At 51.5% G+C, this 16,026-nt stretch overlaps 1 protein-coding gene across 2 annotated transcripts in view; it reads right to left on the reverse strand.

Moving 5' to 3' along the window:
- The window catches only part of CIMIP2C (ciliary microtubule inner protein 2C), a 36,524-nt gene that overhangs the window by 19,464 nt on the left and 1,034 nt on the right, over positions 1-16,026 (reverse strand). For both annotated transcript variants that reach the window (XM_070798991.1, XM_070798990.1), the window contains exons 2-3: positions 3,210-3,483; positions 1,546-1,658 (exon numbers count right to left, since the gene is read on the reverse strand). In XM_070798991.1, the coding sequence (XP_070655092.1) occupies positions 1,546-1,658; positions 3,210-3,483 (387 nt within the window). The remainder of the gene's footprint in view (positions 1-1,545; positions 1,659-3,209; positions 3,484-16,026) is intronic.

The following is a 16,026-nucleotide window of genomic DNA, read 5'->3' on the forward strand; positions in this document are numbered from 1 at the left end:
TGATAGTGATAGAGATGATGATGGTGGTGATAGTGATGAAAAAGACAATAGCAATGAACCTCAGGGAAGGACAGGGACATTCCCCAGGCCACAGAGATGATCAGAGTAAAGGCTGAGTGCAAGCAACGACCCTCTTACTCCCAAACACCTCTTTGGTGCTCTGTGTTAGACATGAAGCCGTCAGCAGCAGCACGGGCTGTCAGGCAGTTGGAGAAGGGACAGAGTTAGGGCATCCTGGGGTCCCTCAGCTGTAGGAGATGTAGATGCTGTTCGGTGAGGTCTCAAGAGGAGACTTGTCCCCAGGCGAGGCCCTACAATGTCTCCAGGGATGGACTGACTCAGAGCCACCCAAGGTGGTGAGATGGCCAATCTAGAATCTTAGCATTGGTGTTGCGAGATCTGGGTTCCCTCCAGTTCTACCTCCTACTAGACTTGCCATCTGTACAAGTCCCCAAAGCCATTACTAAGTCAGTTTCCCTTTTTAGAAAATGGGTCCATCTGTCCCACAGAGAAGAATCTGTGCATGCTAAGCTGCTTCACTCCTGTCTGACTCTGTGCGACCCCATGGATTGTAGCCCACCAGGCCCCTCTGTCCATGGGATTCTCCAGGCAAGAATACGGAAGTGGGTTGTCATTTCCTCCTCCAAGGGATCTTCCCAATCCAAGGGTCAAACTGGTGTCTCACGTCTCCTACATTGGCAGGTGGGTTCTTTACCACTAGCACCATCTGGGAAGAATCTATAGGTGATGTTAAATTGTATCTTCAAAAACCATTAAACTCTATGGAAAGGGTTGCTGCTTTATCAGTAAACAACAATGGCAAGACTCGGGGCTCCTGAGGCAAGCAAAGGTCAGAATGGAGTTGGAAACCCAAGATCTGTCCACTAACCTTCCGATGCCCCCTACTCCATAGGACACCTCAGGGCACAGACTTCAGACCTCCCTGCCTGGGCGTCAGGAGGGAGATCAAGGAAACAACATGCCTGGGTTATCTCACAGGGCAGAGATGGCCTCCCCTGGGAAAAGAAGCTCTACCAATTAAAAACCGTGATATACTTTCATATTTCTTAGACTGTTGGGCTTTGAAAAAATATGGTCGAGTCCCTAGGAGTACGTTTCCTCTGAGTCTACACCAGGGCTGGAGATACGGTCCCTGTTTTGTGTAGTACTCTGTAGGTCCACCAGAGGGCAGCAGCTCCTTGCTGCACGGAGTGGCTGCGCCTGCGTTTGGACCTGTGTAGCTCCAAGGCTGCCATGGCAGAGGAACGGTCCTGCAGCTTCAGGCCAGCAAAGATGATGCGGTTTGCCGCCAAATTCCCAGTGCATCTGACCAGGCAGATGATCTTCCTGATTCTGCCCATTCAGGTTCCTGGCCTCCCCTCCTGAGGCTCACCCCCTAGCTCTGTTTAACTGTCACCCTGTGTGCTGCAGGAGTTAAAAGTTTTAACTCGTTTCTCAGTCTGGGGGCCTGCAGGCCTGGCAAGAGCCGGCGCCCTGTGGACACAAGCTGGTGAATGCGCGGAGGAGGGGAGGGAAAGCACTCACAGGTCGGTGGGGATGGGGTACCGGTCCCACTCCTTCACGGGCAGCACAAAGTAGGGGACCCGGTGCACCAAGCCTGTCTTGTCTAGATAGTGCTCCCGATGCCGCTGCGCCATCTACAGTCCAACCAAGGAAGAGAGGACCGGTCGTTAGTGCGCGGGAGTGACCGCGGGCGCCTGCTCCCTCCCCGGCTGTACCTTGGCAGGGGCTGGGGTCGTCTCCCCTCATGCCCCCAGAGAAGAGTCCCCAGCTGGGTGCCCTCCTGAGCCCCAGTTCCTTGTCTGGCTCCTGGCGATAATGATACACCCCACACCAGCTGTGCTGGTCGAGTCAATGAGGCAGGGGACAGCAGAGGTGAGGTATGTGAGGCCCCGCTCAATAGGCGGCCCAAGTAAGCTATATGCGCGCGCGCGCGTGTGTGTGTGTGTGTGTGTGTCCGGCTCTTTGTGACCCCATAGACGGGCTCCTCTGTCCATGGGCTTTTCCAGGCAAGCCTACTGGAGTGGGTTGCCAGAATGGAGTGTCTCCCTTTCCCTCCCTCCTGGAGAGGCTGTGCTCCCTGGGCCCCACAGCATGGGTCCACAGCTCCTCAGAGTCTGACACCATCAACCCGGCCATCTCTCCTGGGGAAGCAGCCTTCTCATGCCGTTCTCCACCCTGGGGACCAGGAGGCATCCGGGTCCCTGAAATCAGGCTAGGAGGGATGTTTGCAAAGATGTTGAGGGGCCATGAGGTTTCCAAGACCACAGCAGAGAGGGAGCCCTGGCCTCCCCAAGGTGAGCGAGCGTCTGTGAGCCTGTGGCCCTCTGGAACCAGGTCTGGGGGAGCAGGATAAGGACAAGATGGGGGTACGGGCAGACACCCCTCCATCTGCCTCTCTTTCCCCAAGGGCAGGGGGGTCTGAAGTCAACTTGGTGCATTCGTACGTCCTAAGTCGCTTCAGTCAGTGTCCGACTCTTTGCAACCCTATGGACAATAGCCTGCCAGGCTCCTCTGTCCATGGGATTCTTCAGGCAAGAATACTGGAGTGGGTTGTCATGCCCTTCTCCAGGGGATCTTCCCCACCCAGGGATCAAACCTGCATCTCCTCTGTCTCCTGCATTGGCAGGCTGCTTCTTACCGCTAGCACCACCTGGCTCGGGCTCATCCTTAAAGAGCCAGTGAAGCAGGAGTTGGTGTTGGGTGGGCACTGGGATCTGGTGTACTGTGAAGACTAGACTTGGGGCTGGAGCCTGGCTGGGGCTCTGCAGTCCTCAGTGTACGATATTCATACTGTGGGTGAACCTTAGGGCTTTTGCTCAGAAAGGAGGTAAGTGAGGGCCCAGGGGGAGAGGCGACGACTGGGGGGAAGTGATGGCAGGAACACCCCAAAGGCTCCCAGCTCTCACAGCAGCAGGGGAGCAGGGGATGAGCCACTGGACCCCCCAGAGTGGGAAGGTCAGATTTGAGGGGGCAGTCAGAGAAGCAGAGCACTGAGCCCCTCCACGCGCCCAGCCAAACTCACCAGGTTCCCTGCTGGCTCAGGGGCTCTGCAAAAGCTAACAGAGGCGCTCTGGAGGCTGAGAGTCTCCCCGGGCCACCAGCCGTCACTCCCTCCCCATGGCAGGGGAGAGGGGACGTAGGGGGAGTGAGGAAGGTGTGGCCGGAGCCCAGCCAGGACCGCCCACCTGGTAGAAGTGCGAGAGCTCGGCCCAGCGGCTGCTATCCAGGTTGAAGCGGGTGTAGCTGGGGGTGTGCAGCCAGCGGTCCCGGGTGAGGGCGCGGTTCCTCAGCACTTGGGTGGGGTTCGGGGAGAAGATGGTCGGGAAGTGGCCGCCTCTGCTGAAGGCAGTGGAGCTCCTCCCCAGGGCTGCATTGCGCTGGTCCTGGAAGTACTTGAGGGTGGTGGTACCGTAGGGGGAGCCGAAGGAGAAGGCCACGCCAGGAACGTGGCCTTTGTACCTGAGAGAGCAGGGCAGGGGGCGGTGGAGGGCTCCAGGCTAGTTCCTTAAAGACTGCGGGCGAGGTCAGTGGGCCCCGCTGGTCACCTCCTGGTCTCAAGAGGCTTCCTAAGGTGCCCGCCCAGCTCAGGCCTCAGGAAAGGACACATGAGAGAGATGCTGGGCCTCTACCGCCCCACAGAGATCTCTCCAGACCAGAGGCTCACAAGGGGGCCAGGACACCGGGTCCAGTCCTGACCTCCTCAGAGAGGCTGTAGGCAAATCACTTCTCCTTGACGGGCCTCCATTGATGGAGGGGTTGACCTGAAGGTGCGGAGGCCACCTGCACCTCTGAAAAGATAGCGCTAAGCCATGTCTGACTCTTGCAATCCCATGAACTGTAGCCTGCCAGGCTCCTCTGTCCATGGGATTCTCCAGGCAAGAATACTGGAGTGGGTTGCCATTTCCTTCTCACAGTTCCGAGGTTATGGCTGAAGGGTCAGGGGTCAGGGTGGCCAGGGCTCCAGCCTTCCAGCCTGCCTTCCAGCACCTCAGCCTCACACAACACCATCCACTTGGCCTGGAGAGCTCACCCAACTTCTGGAGCTCCGTCACCCTCTGTGACAAAGGGGGCCAGTGGAAGGGACAGGAGGAGGCAAGCAGAGCCCCTTGGGGACACAGAGCAGAGCAGAACAGACCCAGCATGCTCAAGAGCCCTGGTTAAGCAAGACTCACACAGAGAGCACGGAGACTTGTTTGGGGAGAGGGTGAGGAGAGTCAGTGACATCAGAGAGTGTGGGAATCGGATTTGGGGCAATAATACCAGGAGGTCAAAGCCTCCTCCCCGTCAGCACAGCTCCCCCAACCGCCCCGCCCCGGGCCCTCACCCTCAGAAACATGGCCCTGTCTCCCTCCCGCCTGGTTCTGCCGTTGGAGTCACTCTCCCGGAGCCGCTGATGGCCTTTCTGCTGCGCTGGACGATGTGGACCACTGTCATCTTGAAACATCACTTGTGGTTTTTATTACACTGCTCTCTTGTCTGCTGTTGGTTTTCATCAACCTCTCTGTCCTTCTCATCATGTCCCTCCTCTGACCACTTCCTTTGGGGTCTTCTTGGCCGCCCCCCCCCCCCGCCGAGTCCTCCTGGCAATGGCCCCCATGCCCTGGCCTTAACCCTCACCAGTGTGTGGAGGACCCCCGGTCTACATCTCCAGCCCAGAAGCTCCCCCCAGGCTTCAGACTCCTGTGTACAGTTGCACACTCTGCGCATCTCCCTGGGATGTCCCCCAGGCCTTACTTCCCACCTTCCCCAACACTCTAGCCCCATCTCAGTGAACAGCACCCTGCAGATGTCCAACACCAAACAAGCATCCGTCTCCCCCAGCTTCATCCCTCACATCCAATCAGCCGCTGAGCCCTGCAGCTCCAATACCCCCACCTGAGCTCAGGCTACCTTGCCTTTCACCTGGACTTCAGCAGAAACAGCCTCCCTGCTCTCCTATCTGCTCTCATACCTCCAGCCCATTTCCCACACTTCAGCCAGACTGAGCTTCCTGAAGTCAAGTCCTTAGCATGGTGTTCCAGGCTGTCAGTGACCTGACCCTTGCCTTCCTCTCCCTCTCATCAGCCACTCTACACCCTGGTTGTAGAGAGCACTGCAGTTCCGAAGTGGAACTACTCTCCCGGCTCCCTTTCCCCCTTTTCCTCTCACTCTCCCCACCGCCAGGGTCTTGCCCTGTGCCTCCTGCCATCAGGAATGACCAGCCCGCCCCTCATCCCCCTACCCCCCGCTCTTTGCCTCCAGTACTGAAAGGTCCTTTAAGTCCTGTTCAAATGTCAGTTCTTTGAAGAAGCCTTTTCCTTGTTGCCTCTCCCAGGTGGGTCTAGGTGTTCGAGGTGGGTCCTGCTCCCTGTTCCCTCTGTGACCTAAACCCCTCTCACCCTGTCCAGCTGTTGTCTGCTTACTTCCCGTCTTCCTGCTAGACCGGGAGCTTCTCAAGGGTGGTGTCTGATCCCGTCTTACTCATGTTTTATCCCCAGTTTTCAGAACCAGGTCGGGCACATGGTCTGGGCAGGAGATTTCTATTGAACAAACAAGGTGAGTGGCTGACACCCCGACAGAACCAATGATGTTGGACCTACAGACATCGAAGGCCAGTGGCCACGCTCCAAGGCCCTCTGGCGCGTCTCCTGGGGTCATTTCACTGCGATGCTCCAAGTCTTACTTCCTCTCAGTTGAGCTCACTCCCCACGACGAAAACACTCACAGGGAAGCCCTGGAAGCATGGGGAGGCTGCCAGGCCACTGCTACATCGACGGCTTCTCCGTTTCAGAAGCTCATCCTGCACCAGAGGCCAAAGCACAGTGAGGCCTTTGAAGTCGTGCTTCAGCATGACCTCTGAGAACCGCCCTGGGCCTCAGTCTCCTCACCAGGAGGATAGGTGTTAGCCTAGAGTTAGGCAGAAATGCATGATTGCATCTTTGGGTGAATGGAGAGCAAGTTAAGCACGGTGGTTACTGACACACCTTCCGATTGGCTTTCCACTGAAGGCATTATAGGAGCCCTTCCAGGTTCCTGGTCCTATCCATCCTCCATGGCTCCACCTTCCTGGGGTCCTGCAGCATCTGAGGATGTCCCTGCCAGAGCAGGGAGCAATGGAGCCGCTGAACCGGAAGCAGAGGGGAGACACCCCCACTGGACTTGGGCCTGTCTCCAGCCTCGTCTCTCTTATCCCTTGGTTTCTCTCTGCCCTGGGGTCCTAACCCTCTCCCTCCTGCTGCAGCACCCTTCCTGCTGGCCCCACCTGAGTTCCCTGCTGGCAGCCATGTCTCTGGCCCTGGGAAGATGGTGGGGTGGCTGAGTGCTTGTAAGCCTGTGGGGCCACCTTGGCCACTTCCAGAATGGAGTCCTCCTCTTGGCCCATGGCCTTACACTCCTGGGTCTGGAGCACCCCCTCCTGCCTCACCAAGGCCTCCTTCTTCCAATCCATCCCTCCCTGTCTCTCTCGGCCTCTGTCCATCCTCCCAGTCACCTGAGATCTCTCCTTCCTGAGCGTCTTCCCTTCTGCCTACAAACATGCAAAGCTTTGCCTAGGTTGCAAAACCCTACACTTGGCCTTGCTGCTCTCTAGAGCCCTTTCTCTTCCTTCGTTTCCAAATTTCTCCCGGGAATGCTCTGTACTTTCTGCCTTCATTTCTTCTGCTCTCATGCTTTTGTTGACCTCCCTCAGTCTGACTTTTGACCCCATCACTCACATATGAGCTTATACTTCTTCATTAAGGTCATAGAAGATCATCCGCTGGGAAGACATATAACCTGAGGTACAGAGTCCCTGAGAGTTCTTTGTTTTGTGTATGAAATGTAATAAAAATATCAGTTCAATCATCAAGAAGCCAAAGACAAGCAGTGGGGAGATGATTCTTCCTTCATCCCGAGGAGTCCTTGTGTAGAGGGAGCTCTTCCATGTTAGAAGTGGAGGGCATCTCCCTGGTGGGTGAAGCCCACTCTCCTTCCCCACTTTGTTTGGAAGCAAGGAAGCCCACCCTGCTCCTCCATGCCCTGTTTTGGGGGATGCCCTCTGCCCCAGCCCTGCCATCTCATTTGAGGGTTCAATGTCAGCCCCATTCCCTAATGCCAGCTTCCCTCTTTTATCTTCTTTCCCAGGTGGTTCAGAATGCAGCAGATGAAAGAGGTGCTGTGATCTATCAGTTGTTGCCAAACCCCAACACAGAGAAAATAAAGCAACAGAATGAAAATGAACCCCCGTCTACAGCGTTCTGCACAGAAGAGAGCGCGACCCGAGAATATGGAACTGGCCAGCCCTCCAGGTGGAAAGGCAGCTGCGTGAAAGAACTCCGGAAATAGAGCGCCCAATGCTCTTCCTAAGACAGTGTTCAGTGATGAAATCCTGCCAATCAGCGATGATTCAAAAGGGAAAAAAAACACTCAGGAATGTAGAACCTCTGTTAGAATGACTGGTGGTTACTTCGCATCTATTTAAGTGCAGAACTAGGAATAGCTACTAGGTGAAGGCTGGTTGCAGAAAAGAATGTAAATGTTATAAAACCTGTCAAAGGAGAAAATAATTTAAGTAAGAAAAATTGAGGGGTGGGTGGGAGGGAGATGGGAATGCACTTAGGATTTTTAAAGCACAGCCAACCCATGGCATCCAAAATTGAAACACGTTGGTAAAAATAACATAATTACTCTAACCCCGTAATGGGTTTTATTCTCTCTCCCTCTCCTGTTCTCTCTGTTAGAAGGAACTTTTAGAAACAAATATCTCTTGTGATGAATTAGCATTTATCTAAAGTCTGTTCTTCCATTTTACTTCAGTGTCTTTCTCTTCAGTTGAGTTTGAGTTAGGTTGCATTTCATGCTTTTCTTTTTAAAATAGTAAATATGGTATGATCATCTTTTTATAAAATTGTTGTCTATCTTTCTATCCATTGTCCACACACCCATCCATTTAGCCTTCTTTCTGAATATATACATAAAAAGAAACCTAAAATGAAGGTCAGGTTAATCCTAGGTGTTTGGGTTTGGGGTGATTTGTTGAGTTCATCTTTACTTGAACAGGTAATATTTTTTAAGTGAGTCAGATGGCATTAAGAGTTACTTATGGAGCTCAATATCGAAACAACAAGCAACCCAATCAAAAAATAAGAAGACCTAAATGGCCATTTCTCCAAAGAAGACAACTGGGTGGCCAACAAACACATGAAACGATGTTTAACATCACTATCAGAGAAGTGCAAATCAAAAGTAAAATGAGGTACCACCTCACACCAGCCAGAATGGCCACCATTAAGAAATCTGCAGATAACAAACGCTTAGAGGGTGTGGAGAAAAGGGAACCCTCTCACCCTGTTGGTGGCCATGTAAATTGGTACAGCCACTGTGGAGAATGGCATGGAGGTTCCTTTAAAAACTAAAAATGAAACTACGATATGACCCAGCAATTCCACTACTGGGCATATGCCTTGAGAAAACCATAATGCAAAAAGACACATGCACCCCAATGTCCGTTGCAGTACTGTTGATAACAGCCAGGACATGGAAGCAAGCTAGACGATACATGGATGGTGAATGGATAAAGATATGGTACATATATACAATGGCATACTACGCAGTCACAGAAAGGAACGAAAGTGGGTCATTTTGTAGAGATGTGGATGGACTTAGAGTCTGTTGTACAGAATGAAGTCAGGAAGACAAAAACAAATATATATTCACACATATATGTGGAATCTAATAAAAAGTGGTACAGATGAACCTGTTTGCAGGGCAGGAATAGAGATGCAGATGTAGCGAATACACTTATGAACACGGGGAGGGGAGAGGGATGGGTGGGATGAATTGAGAGATTGGGACTGGCATATATACACGTGTGAAATAGACAGCTAGTGGGAAGGTGCTATATAGAGCAGGGAGCTCAGCTCAGCGATCTGTGATGACCTAGAGAGGAGGGATGGGGCGTGGGGTAGGAGGTTGGTTCAAGAGGGAGGGGATATGTGTATACTTATAGCTGATTCACTTTGTTGTACAGCAGAAACTAACACAATGTTATAAAGTAATTATACTCCAATTTGGGTTTCCCTCACAGCTCAGTCGGTTAAGAAACTGCCTGTAATGCAGGAGACCTGGGTTCGATTCCTGGGTCGGGAAGATCCCCTGGAGAAGGGAATGGCAATCCACTCTAGTATTCTTGCCTGGAGAATCCCATGGACGGAGGAGCCTGGTGGGCTACAGCCCATGGGGTCACAAGAATTGGACACAACTTAGCGATACTCCAATTTAAAAAAAGAGTTACTTTATCAGGAAGCCACTGTGTGCTGGTGAGATGCTATGTGTTGACAATGCGAAGGCTGCATCCCTCAGCCTGCCTTCATCACTCCTACCCCTCACTCGGTGTTTACTGATTCCTGGAGCGGACATGTGTGCTAGGCGTGGTCAAGGATCCAGTGCTATTAAACATGAGGAGGGAAGGCCCGTTCCCATGGGTGGGGTGGGGGGTGTTGTATGGGAGGAGAGCTGGTGGAGCTCCATGAAGGGGTCTCCATTGGCGGAAGCTTTTCGGGAAACTTCAGCAGAAGGGAGGACAGACCCAGGTCTGCCGCTCTTTCCCTGCTCTTCTACTAGGTGCTGGTGTTGCCCCAGAGTCCTTTTCTCTCTTCGGGGACCCACTGCCTCTGGGAGAGCTCATTCACATTAGACGTCCAACACCAAGGACACCCAGATCCGTGTCTCCAGCTCCGATCTTTCTTCTGGCCACAGATCCACACATCCAGGTGTCCACCGAGGGCTTGCCGGGGGCATCAGACTCAGCACAACCAAAACTAGCCTGCTGTTCCTCCTGGCTCTCCTTGTCCTGGTTAACACCACCTCCATCTATAGAATCCCCCAGAAACCAGGCCTCACCCTACTAATTGCCACATCGGCCTCTCTGCCAGTCCTGCTTCTGCTCCCTCCTTAGGGATTTCCCATGGCCCTCCACCCTCCCAGGGCTACAAGCCCTCCTCTTTGCTTAACTGGGCAGCCTCGGATCTCATAGTAAGTCCCCTTGACCAGCGGTCCCCAAACTTTATAGCACCAGGTACTAGTTTCATGGAAGACAATTTTTCCACAGACAGTTGCGGGGGGTGGGGCGGTTCGGACTGATTCCAGCGCATTTCATTTACTGTGCACTTTATTTCTATTATTATTGTATCACCTCCACCTCAGATCATCAAGCATTAGATCCCGGAGGATGGAGACCCCTGCCCTAGACCCAGGCTCACCCCCTGCAGCCTGTCGTCCACACTGATGACAGAGTGATCCTTCATCATCAGATCCCCACGGTGCACCCCCTCCTCTCACTTTCCCAGAGGTGCCCTATGCCCTGGACACGTCACTTACATCCCTGGGGACCTGCATGCTCTCCGAGCTTTCACACACGTTTCTCTACCTGGAAGGATGCATCTCCGCCCAACCAGGGGGCTCTCACCCTCACTCACAGAGCCAGGCTCCCTGTTGTCTTCCCCGACCACCCGCCTACCCAGCATCTCTGCCCCACAAAAGGATTATGACCCTTCATCCAGCTGGAGGTCCACATTAGGTCATCTCCTCTGCTAATGTGAGTTCTCCTTTACCCCAAAAACCTACAGTGCCCCTGACCCATGACAAGTGCTCAATAAATGTTCGCTGGGAGAGGCATAAGTCCAGAAGCTGGGGGGAACCGTGTCCTGGAACATCGGGCTTCCATATGCCAAGGGCACACAGGCACAAAGCATCCCGCCCCCGGAGGCGGGTGTGCATCTCAAAGAAAGGAGCTTTAGAAAGGTGACGTGTCTTCGTGATTCTTCTCTCTGCCACACTCCTCCTCTGCTCCCTGCTCTCCCACCTTCTCTGAATGCCAAGATATTTGCATCCCAATAGAAGAGAAGCCCTCTCCTCTGCAGAACCTCCTAAGGTTCTGCCTGGAATCTGGATTCGATTCAGCTCCTGCTGCTCTGGATGGGGTGTATGAGGTGTGCCCTTGCGTGTGTGTGTGTGTGTGTGTGTGTGTGTGTGTGTGTACGCACACATGTGCAGGCATATGCACACAGTCATATTTATTTAGCTCTCAGGGGGCACACCTTGACCAGGTCTATGTGCTCATTCTCTTACATTTGTGACCCATGAGCATGATCGCCCAGTTCCATGGTAGAGCCCCATTTTTGTGGAGTGTATGGTGGGCCAAGGTGGAAAGAACAGAAGGGAATGGTATGTTTCACAACTGGGCATCGGATGGTCCCTATAGCACCGTCGCACCTCCTCCTCCTCCTCCTCCATCCCTGCCCCTCACCCGCCTGCACACCACACAAGCTTGGAGACGGTGCTCAGCCTGGTCCACAGCAAAGGCCCACTGTGGTTACTATGTGCACAGAGAGCCACCCCTCCCTCCCTCTTAATAGCACTGCTTGGCCCTACAGCTAACATTCAAATTAATTACTGTGCACCATCGGGGATCCCATGAGCAGCTTATTAACTAATTAACTTGTAACTGTTCAGTGTGTCCTCATTCCATGAGCACCCTCTTCCCCACCTACTTCCTGCTGAGTATGGTTTTGATCAGATCCCTCCCCGGGCAACAACCTTCACGGTGCCCCACCACCTGGGAAATGAAGAACAAACTGGGCCAGGTGAAATGGGCCCTCCTTGACATGGGCCCTGTGAGAGGTCTTTCCAGTCCAATCATCCACTTCCTTGTCCCAGTGTGACCAAGCAGGACCCTATGGGGCTTTCCTAGGACACAATCCCCCCCAACCCCGATCCCCCAATCATGTCCTCTGCCTGCTCTTGTCTGTAGAAAAACTGTAGCTTCCTAAGCCTTCCCCGAATTAAAAAGAAGAAATTTCATCAGAGATGTGAGAAAATGCAGAAAGAAAGGGAAAGGGTCAGGCAAGACAAAAAAATACTAGTTTGGCCATTAAACAAAGTCAAGCACCTCTAGTTCCTCCTCAAGGACTATAGATAATATTCTAAGCCATGTCCTGTGAGCCGTGGTGCAGATACTGAAACACCCACCAGGTGGAAGAAGTTAGTTGCATGCTGCCCACAAGTGCGTAGACCCCAGACTGGTTGGAACCAGAAGGTTGATGATGCTGACTCCTGATTACCTCACTACCAACCAGTCAGAAGGATGCCCACAAGCTAATCAGGCACCCCAGAACCCTCCATCCTCACCCTGTCCTTAAAAGCCTTTCCCTGAAAACCGTCAGTGAGTTGGGGCTTTTGAGCACTAGCTACCTGGACTCCTTGCTTGGTGCCCTGCAATAAACTTAGCACTTCCCTTCACCACAACCCAGGTCAGTAGGTTACCTTTACTGGGCACAGGCGAGCAGACATAAGTTAGGTTCAGTAACAGCTTTGCCACTCCAGGCAAATAGGCCATTTTTTGCTTTCAAAGCATATCCTGCTGGTACCTCCAGTTCATGCCTTTCCCTAGGGCATCCCCTCCATCCAGAAGATGCTTCCTCCTCTCCCCAGATTCTGATCTTATCCATCCATCAAGATACTTTCATATATCCCCTTCCCATCAAGCCTCTTCTGACCCACCCGTAGCCCATGCCCATCCCCACCATTGAACTGTCTCTCTTCTTTGTGCCTCTCTTATGTCTCAGCCCACACTCTGCTGTGTTGTAAACATCTGTGCCCTGGTAAATTCTTCCTTTCTGAACTGCAAACTCCACGGGGAGAGAGGGCTGCACTACTCATACTTGCGTCCCTATATTCCTGGTACTCAGTAGGTGCTCTGGAAATATTTGCTGAATTGATTACCAGCTACCAGAGGCTCAAAAAAAGACTTTGATAGGGTTACAACTTCATGTCCTTGCACACTTGGTGCCACCAGGGTCCCCACGACCCAAGCAGCTGTGCCATATTCACGCTCAACCCTCACTGGGGCAGAGCTGCCACAGGCAAAAAAAAGCCTTGTGTCTATGTACGCAGGGTTGCTTCGGTCATGTTCAACTCTTTGTGACCCTGTAGACTGTGGCCAGCCAAGTTTCTCCATCAGTGGGCTTCTCCAGGCAAGAATACTGGAGTGGGTTGCCATCCCCTTCTAGAGCACTGTATTTCCTGCTGCCCTAGCCGCCAACTCCCCCGTGTAAGCTGCCAGAGCCCCTGCAATCTAAGGAGCTGCACCATCTCCACACCTGGTCCTCACTGGGGCAGACCCAAGTACTCCAGGGCAACCTCAGGAGCAAATCCCAGTGGACGACCCACATGCAGAGGTGGAAATAAAACCATAATTGAAACCCAGGGGCAGTGTGGCTAAGGAAGAAGACCCAAAACCTTCCCACCAGCTCTACAAGCTGCAGATTAAATCCACATGATCAACTAGGCAGACTCTGTGTCTATGGAATATATAAAAGGACATTGAGAGCTCCCACAAAAGAAAACACACTAGTTCTGATAGCTGTGGACATTAGAGGCAAGAACACACAGGAGAAGGACCAGATTAGAGTCTGAGCTTTCCCAACAGCAGGTCCAGAGACCAGCGCAGTGTTGGAGGGCATCCTAGGGAGATAAGGTGGACTGTGACTCCCAGAGAGGGAAAGGATGCTGACAGCAGAGACTCAAGAAAAACATTTATTATTCTTGTGTTTTGACTTGTTCTGTAGTTTATTTTGGATTTTTTTCTTTTTTTTTCCTTTTTTTTCACTTTTATGTAGTTGTCGATTTATTAGCACTATGAAATCTAATTAAGCTTTTGAGTTTTTTTTTTTCAATCACACTTTTTATTGCTGTTATAAACTTCTGCCTCTATGTTGGCCTTTTGCAGTTCTGTGGAGTTTTCCTTTTCCTTCTTCTTTTTTTTTCTCTTTTTTTAATTTTTAATTTTTTAAACCTATTAAGATTTTTCTACATTTATTCTTTTTTGGCTTTTCCTACTTTTCTTTTCCCCTTGCAGTTAATCTTTAATATTTACTGAATTGAACTGACAAATGGGAGCACATTTCTAAAGGCTGATGACTCTTCTGGAGAGAGGGAGAGTCCCTGTTACGAAGCCTGAGTCTCCAGGGGCCCATCTCCTGTTTTTAGAAAGGCTCCCCAGTCCCTCAGGGCTGTGTGAGTGGCATCAGGTACCCAATGGGGCATATGCATCTCCTACATCCTCCTGGGCAGATGGCCTGCGTTTTGTGCCCAGGGATGTGTTTGGACTGGGAGATGGGTGAGGTGTTGGGGGAGGCAGAGAGAGCCTGGATCTGCCCTAGAAGCAGGAAGCACAGAGTCAGTGTGCTTGAAAAGCCTTACAACCCCAGGGACTCTGACTCAAGAGCTCTCTGCTCACTGCAGAGATGGGACAGAGGCCAAACAATGGCACAATATCTGTGTGCTGGTCCACTAAGGGACCAGATGGAGCATCCTATTCCCCTCAGTACCTAGAATCAGGCCTTGAACACTGTAGGAATCTAACTGATGATAATTGCTAACAGCTGCGGACAGCAGGGTGTTGACATCATAGAGACCTGGCTGGTGAACCTGATGAATGACCTTGGGCAATTTCTCATCTGGGTTTTTGTGAAGAGTAAAAAAAAAAAGTTTGTAAAAAGCCCAGCTCAATGCCAGGCACATAGTAGGTGCTTATACATAGGAGTTCACAGTGCTGCTACAGGGCATCAGCGACCTGGTGGCAGCCCAGCTGCCTGGAAGCATCCTGGAAGCATCACCAGCCTGAGGTTCAGGCACGTCCCCCCTGCCCAGACCTCAATGACCACGTCTGGAATGGGAGGTGGGATGGCTGGACTACCTGATTTCCAAGGTCCTTAATATTTGTCAATACTCTCTGCCTCTATGAATAAAACTGGTAAGGGGGATGATTTGAGTGTTACAAGAGGCTAGTTGCTCTTAAAATCCTGTGATTAATCTTTGAAAAGGCATATAAAAATAATAATTACCCAAGTGTGACGAGAAACCTTGGATTCGTTCATTACATTAATAAAATCACCAATGAGGTAGCACTCAGACATATAAGACAACTCAATCCACTCCTTGTTGATGAGAATCTTTAGGGCGAACACATCCCTCCCAGAAAGATCCAGCTGATAAAGTAGCATATATAGGCTCAGCTGCTCATGCTTGAAGCCTTATTTATGATTCACTTGTTATCACAATTTCTAGATCAATCACAGGACAGGGCACTCAAGGGAACTGCAGATAAGTGGTATGGATAGAGAAGCGTCCTAGGATTGCTTCTGAAACATGCAGCTTTCCTCCCTGCAATCCCAGACAGACTAGGGGAGCTCTGGGGGAGGGTTAGGTTCCAACGAAGACCGTGGTGGGCTTAAGAAAAAAAAATATCGATGTATAAAATCAAATTTCATGCTAAACACCCAGAATATGTTGTAAACACCACTATCCAAGGCTGCAAAGACGGTTTAGAACTAAACCTTCTGTATTCACACCAGACTGAAACCCATCCAGGGCAACCTCCCTCTCCTCATTTGTTTGTCTTAACCCAACATCTGGTCCATCCCAAGCACTCAACATGTCTTTATCAAGGGAATGCCCAAATGATTTAAAGGATTAATAGGAAAATTCTTATTCACCTTTTCTAAGACACCAGGCTTGACTTCAGAAAACAACTGTGACCTGGTAAATCAGCTTTGCCAGGTGGGAGCCAAAGCAGCTTTTGAGTTCCCCAAGAGCCAGGAAAGGCCTTGTCCACAAAGGGACTGGCTTAAAGCTACAGTGCCTGCCCCTAGTCACTGCACCACCTCTGTGTGCAGAAATGACTTTAACATCACAGCTCCTCCATGTCCTGCTTATTCTGCTTCAAGACAATCCAAATGTCATATAAAATAAACAGTGGGACCTCTTCTTGATTTTGTGGTCTATTTAGTTTGCAGAAGAAAGCCTGTGTTTTTTCACCCACACAGAGTTGGTGACTGCAAAAGTCTCAAGACATTAATTTCATTCATCCATTCAGTTGGGATGTGCAGACACAGTGCAGGTGGATTCTCAGAACCCAGCCCCCATCCTCAATGCTCATGTCGACTGGTAGGAGAGAGAAGACCGTCTCACACCTTGGAAGAGAAG

This window comes from Bos indicus, chromosome 11, assembly GCF_029378745.1.
Source record: "Bos indicus isolate NIAB-ARS_2022 breed Sahiwal x Tharparkar chromosome 11, NIAB-ARS_B.indTharparkar_mat_pri_1.0, whole genome shotgun sequence".
Lineage (NCBI taxonomy): Eukaryota > Metazoa > Chordata > Mammalia > Artiodactyla > Bovidae > Bos > Bos indicus.